The sequence below is a fragment of the Coregonus lavaretus genome (assembly GCF_964263955.1).
Source record: "Coregonus lavaretus genome assembly, contig: HAP1_SCAFFOLD_1321, whole genome shotgun sequence".
NCBI classification, from domain to species: Eukaryota; Metazoa; Chordata; class Actinopteri; order Salmoniformes; family Salmonidae; genus Coregonus; species Coregonus lavaretus.
The window spans coordinates 118,059-125,000 of NW_028163238.1; the positions used below are offsets into that span (position 1 = coordinate 118,059).

The 6,942-nt window shown below is 44.4% G+C and overlaps 1 protein-coding gene across 2 annotated transcripts in view; it reads left to right on the top strand.

Annotated features, from left to right (window-relative positions):
- The window catches only part of LOC311118367 (mitochondrial dynamics protein MID49-like), a 14,777-nt gene continuing 7,835 nt past the window's right edge, over nucleotides 1–6,942 (top strand). The window contains exons 1-2 of one of the 2 annotated variants that reach the window (XM_084193173.1): nucleotides 1–70; nucleotides 6,821–6,942. The exon at nucleotides 6,821–6,942 is cut by the window's right edge and continues 39 nt beyond it. In XM_084193173.1, the coding sequence (XP_084049299.1) occupies nucleotides 37–70; nucleotides 6,821–6,942 (156 nt within the window). In that variant the 5' untranslated portion in view covers nucleotides 1–36. Of the gene's footprint in view, nucleotides 213–6,820 lie in introns of both variants that reach the window. The other variant, XM_084193174.1, reaches the window with a different exon arrangement.

The following is a 6,942-nucleotide window of genomic DNA, read 5'->3' on the forward strand; positions in this document are numbered from 1 at the left end:
GTAACCGTTGGTTGATGCGGACAACGTCTGAGGGGGATGGCGACCGTTGGTAGCTACGTTAGTTTTGGACGTGAGTTTGTTCATGGTGACAGATAAATGAAAAGGACAAGATATGGTCGACTAACCGACTAGTCAGCGAAATAACGTTATTTTGATTTTATTATTTAAAATGGTTTGGCGTTAGAGTACATCGTAGCGGACGTTGTAGATTGGTGAGTGCCGAGTTGTACCCGAACAGCTAGCTAAGTGATAACAACAGCTGTAGCTAGCTAACGTTAGCTGGCTAATGGAATGTGGCTAACTTAGCTAGCTTACATGGCTAACTAGCTACTCTTGTCCGGATGCAAACAAAAGTTTTGTCTTCCCATGTTGCCGTTTGGTTGATGTGCGGTGAAAGCCGGGCCGCTGTCTTGCACCTGGCTTTTCACAATAACGTTACAGGCGTTTTACGAATAGTTGATTTACTGCATTTGACACTGCTAACCAGCTAACCTTAACTAGCTAGGTCCAAAACAAACACTGCAGTGGACGGCGCCCATCCCACCTTACCAAGCTTAGCCAGACCAGCTGCAATGAAACACTGGGTGAAGGGGAGCTAAACCAGAGACTGTCTACAGGTACTAGCTGTGTAGCTACTATCTCTGGCTGAACATACACTAGCTAGCTATCACACACTATTTGGAGAAGGATTTACACGATAGGATAACGTCTTGTTAGCTAGTTAGACTAACGACCGTAACTCACATTAGCTAGCTACTCTATGATTTCATAACTCCAAAGGACTAGGCTGTTTTTACGACTTGCTATTCTCCATAATGTCTATAGAAGAAGAGATGCAAATAACTCAGATTATGAAACGTCTTCTGTTTTTAACCTTGTCAGTAGATATGGCTACAGCGAGCTAGCTATACCCCCCCGTTATGTTGATGTGTGCTATTGTACAAGAAAGGGCCAACATTGGTGAATGAATAGCTCCCCTCTCAGCTGATGCCTGGAATTTGGAATTGGACAACACTTGTAAAACGTGTCAGGTCAGGGAGAATAAGTCAAAATGGTCCATGGCAGATACATATGGAGAGAGTTTGGACATTGAGGTTCTGGTCCATGGTAGTTGGTTGGTGGTTGTCCCGTGTAGCTCATTTGGTAGAGCATGGCGTTTGCAACGCCAGAGTTGTGGGTTCGTTTCCGACGGGGGACCAGTATGAAAGAAAAAAAATAAGTATGCTAAATGACTTAAATGTAAATGTAAAATGTTGTTATATTTGAACAGGTCCAGGAATATACAGTAGCTGGAATATAATGTGACCCGCGCAAATTGCGCTCATCTCGTCTTTAAATAGACTGGGGGCTGAATCCTATATGACACCATATTCCCTATATAGTGCACTACTTTTGACTAGAGGCCATAGAGAATAGAGTTTCCATTTGGGATGAAGTCTTGGGCTCCGTCTAGTGCCTGGGTAGCCAACGGGACATCCTGTGATCTGACTCTGCTTTCTGTCAGAGTGATCTGCTGCGGCTATTTCTGTCTGCCAGGTGCAACAGGAGATAAATATGGCACCAACGGAAAACTGTCACACAGAGCTGGGAAAGTAAAGTGTGACACAGGCCTGTCAGTCAACACCAGAGATAGGAGGTGACAGGTTTAGGTCCTAACCTGGAGACTGAACCCGTCCTATCAGTCAACACCACAGATAGGAGGTGACAGGTTTAGGTCCTAACCTGGAGACTGAACCAGTCCTATCAGTCAACACCAGAGATAGGAGGTGACAGGTTTAGGTCCTAACCTGGAGACTGAACCCGTCCTATCAGTCAACACCACAGATAGGAGGTGACAGGTTTAGGTCCTAACCTGGAGACTGAACCAGTCCTATCAGTCAACACCAGAGATAGGAGGTGACAGGTCTAGGTCCTAACCTGGAGACTGAACCGGTCCTATCAGTCAACACCAGAGATAGGAGGTGACAGGTCTAGGTCATAGAGACTGAACCAGTCCTATCAGTCAACACCAGATATAGGAGGTGACAGGTTTAGGTCCTAACCTGGAGACTGAACCAGTCCTATCAGTCAACACCAGAGATAGGAGGTGACAGGTCTAGGTCATAGAGACTGAACCAGTCCTATCAGTCAACACCAGAGATAGGAGGTGACAGGTCTAGGTCATAGAGACTGAACCAGTCCTATCAGTCAACACCAGAGATAGGAGGTGACAGGTTTAGGTCCTAACCTGGAGACTGAACCAGTCCTATCAGTCAACACCAGAGATAGGAGGTGACAGGTCTAGGTCCTAACCTGGAGACTGAACCAGTCCTATCAGTCAACACCAGAGATAGGAGGTGACAGGTTTAGGTCCTAACCTGGAGACTGAACCCGTCCTATCAGTCAACACCAGAGATAGGAGGTGACAGGTTTAGGTCCTAACCTGGAGACTGAACCAGTCCTATCAGTCAACACCAGAGATAGGAGGTGATAGGTCTATCCTATCAGTCAACACCAGAGATAGGAGACAGGTCTAGGTCATAGAGACTGAACCAGTCCTATCAGTCAACACAAGAGATAGGTGACAGGTCTAGGTCATAGAGACTGAACCAGTCCTGTCAGTCAACACCAGAGATAGGAGGTGACAGGTTTAGGTCCTAACCTGGAGACTGAACCAGTCCTATCAGTCAACACCAGAGATAGGAGGTGACAGGTCTAGGTCATAGAGACTGAACCAGTCCTATCAGTCAACACCAGAGATAGGAGTTGACAGGTCTAGGTCCTAACCTGGAGACTGAACCAGTCCTATCAGTCAACACCAGAGATAGGAGGTGACAGGTTTAGGTCCTAACCTGGAGACTGAACCAGTCCTGTCAGTCAACACCAGAGATAGGAGGTGACAGGTCTAGGTCCTAACCTGGAGACTGAACCAGTCCTATCAGTCAACACCAGAGATAGGAGGTGACAGGTTTAGGTCCTAACCTGGAGACTGAACCAGTCCTATCAGTCAACACCAGAAATAGGAGGTGACAGGTCTAGGTCATAGACTGAACCAGTCCTATCAGTCAACACCAGAGATAGGAGGTGACAGGTCTAGGTCCTAACCTGGAGACTGAACCAGTCCTATCAGTCAACACCAGAGATAAGAGGTGACAGGTCTAGGTCCTAACCTGGAGACTGAACCAGTCCTATCAGTCAACACCAGAGATAGGAGGTGACAGGTCTAGGTCCTAACCTGGAGACTGAACCAGTCCTATCAGTCAACACCAGAGATAGGAGGTGACAGGTCTAGGTCCTAACCTGGAGACTGAACCAGTCCTATCAGTCAACACCAGAGATAGGAGGTGACAGGTCTAGGTCCTAACCTGGAGACTGAACCAGTCCTATCAGTCAACACCAGAGATAGGAGGTGACAGGTCTAGGTCCTAACCTGGAGACTGAACCAGTCCTATCAGTCAACACCAGAGATAGGAGGTGACAGGTCTATATGTATAGACAATACATTACATAGGGTTATATATGTATGGACAATACATTACATAGGGTTATATATGGATAGACAATACATTACATAGGGTTATATATGGATAGACAATACATTACATAGGGTTATATATGGATAGACAATACATTACATAGGGTTATATATGGATAGACAATACATTACATAGGGTTATATATGGATAGACAATACATTACATAGGGTTATATATGGATAGACAATACATTACATAGGGTTATATATGGATAGACAATACATTACATAGGGTTATATATGGATAGACAATACATTACATAGGGTTATATATGTATAGACAATACATTACATAGGGTTATATATGTATAGACAATACATTACATAGGGTTATATATGGATAGACAATACATTACATAGGGTTATATATGGATAGACAATACATTACATAGGGTTATATATGGATAGACAATACATTACATAGGGTTATATATGGATAGACAATACATTACATAGGGTTATATATGTATAGACAATACATTACATAGGGTTATATATGTATAGACAATACATTACATAGGGTTATATATGGATAGACAATACATTACATAGGGTTATATATGGATAGACAATACATTACATAGGGTTATATATGGATAGACAATACATTACATAGGGTTATATATGGATAGACAATACATTACATAGGGTTATATATGGATAGACAATACATTACATAGGGTTATATATGGATAGACAATACATTACATAGGGTTATATATGGATAGACAATACATTACATAGGGTTATATATGGATAGACAATACATTACATAGGGTTATATATGGATAGACAATACATTACATAGGGTTATATATGGATAGACAATACATTACATAGGGTTATATATGGATAGACAATACATTACATAGGGTTATATATGTATAGACAATACATTACATAGGGTTATATATGGATAGACAATACATTACATAGGGTTATATATGGATAGACAATACATTACATAGGGTTATATATGGATAGACAATACATTACATAGGGTTATATATGTATAGACAATACATTACATAGGGTTATATATGGATAGACAATACATTACATAGGGTTATATATGGATAGACAATACATTACATAGGGTTATATATGGATAGACAATACATTACATAGGGTTATATATGGATAGACAATACATTACATAGGGTTATATATGGATAGACAATACATTACATAGGGTCTGACAGGACTTACAGGCGTCCCCATGGTAAATATAGGGTCTCCAGGTTATTACATAGGGTCTGACAGGCCTTACAGGCGTCCCCATGGTAAATATAGGGTCTCCAGGTTATTACATAGGGTCTGACAGGCCTTACAGGCGTCCCCATGGTAAATATAGGGTCTCCAGGTTATTACATAGGGTCTGACAGGCCTTACAGGCGTCCCCATGGTAAATATAGGGTCTCCAGGTTATTACATAGGGTCTGACAGGCCTTACAGGCGTCCCCATGGTAAATATAGGGTCTCCAGGTTATTACATAGGGTCTGACAGGCCTTACAGGCGTCCCCATGGTAAATATAGGGTCTCCAGGTTATTACATAGGGTCTGACAGGCCTTACAGGCGTCCCCATGGTAAATATAGGGTCTCCAGGTTATTACATAGGGTCTGACAGGCCTTACAGGCGTCCCCATGGTAAATATAGGGTCTCCAGGTTATTACATAGGGTCTGACAGGACTTACAGGCGTCCGCATGGTAAATATAGGGTCTCCAGGTTATTACATAGGGTCTGACAGGCCTTACAGGCGTCCCCATGGTAAATATAGGGTCTCCAGGTCATTACATAGGGTCTGACAGGCCTTACAGGCGTCCCCATGGTAAATATAGGGTCTCCAGGTTATTACATAGGGTCTGACAGGCCTTACAGGCGTCCCCATGGTAAATATAGGGTCTCCAGGTTATTACATAGGGTCTGACAGGCCTTACAGGCGTCCCCATGGTAAATATAGGGTCTCCAGGTTATTACATAGGGTCTGACAGGCCTTACAGGCGTCCCCATGGTAAATATAGGGTCTCCAGGTTATTACATAGGGTCTGACAGGACTTACAGGCGTCCCCATGGTAAATATAGGGTCTCCAGGTTATTACATAGGGTCTGACAGGACTTACAGGCGTCCCCATGGTAAATATAGGGTCTCCAGGTTATTACATAGGGTCTGACAGGACTTACAGGCGTCCCCATGGTAAATATAGGGTCTCCAGGTTATTACATAGGGTCTGACAGGCCTTACAGGCGTCCCCATGGTAAATATAGGGTCTCCAGGTTATTACATAGGGTCTGACAGGCCTTACAGGCGTCCCCATGGTAAATATAGGGTCTCCAGGTTATTACATAGGGTCTGACAGGCCTTACAGGCGTCCCCATGGTAAATATAGGGTCTCCAGGTTATTACATAGGGTCTGACAGGCCTTACAGGCGTCCCCATGGTAAATATAGGGTCTCCAGGTTATTACATAGGGTCTGACAGGCCTTACAGGCGTCCCCATGGTAAATATAGGGTCTCCAGGTTATTACATAGGGTCTGACAGGCCTTACAGGCGTCCCCATGGTAAATATAGGGTCTCCAGGTTATTACATAGGGTCTGACAGGACTTACAGGCGTCCGCATGGTAAATATAGGGTCTCCAGGTTATTACATAGGGTCTGACAGGCCTTACAGGCGTCCCCATGGTAAATATAGGGTCTCCAGGTCATTACATAGGGTCTGACAGGCCTTACAGGCGTCCCCATGGTAAATATAGGGTCTCCAGGTTATTACATAGGGTCTGACAGGCCTTACAGGCGTCCCCATGGTAAATATAGGGTCTCCAGGTTATTACATAGGGTCTGACAGGCCTTACAGGCGTCCCCATGGTAAATATAGGGTCTCCAGGTTATTACATAGGGTCTGACAGGCCTTACAGGCGTCCCCATGGTAAATATAGGGTCTCCAGGTTATTACATAGGGTCTGACAGGACTTACAGGCGTCCCCATGGTAAATATAGGGTCTCCAGGTTATTACATAGGGTCTGACAGGACTTACAGGCGTCCCCATGGTAAATATAGGGTCTCCAGGTTATTACATAGGGTCTGACAGGACTTACAGGCGTCCCCATGGTCCTAAAACACACTGTAGCCTCGTTTTGTATCACATTCCAATGATAAAGCTGGGGGGGGACAAAAATGCCTTTTCAGTATGGGGGGGGGGGGGGACATTCCCCGTCCCCAGTGAAGGTTGTTCCACCTGCCTATAAATATATTTCCCTATACAGAGAAGGAAAGTAATCTCTCTGTTTCTTGTTTCTATCAGGTGTCACTGTGGGACAGGAAGTGATGGACTTCCGGTGGGGGAGGAGCCGGGGCGTGGAGGGCATTGCTGTGGTGATAGACTTCCTGCTGGCTAACGCCCGATTGGTCCTGGGAGTGGGAGGG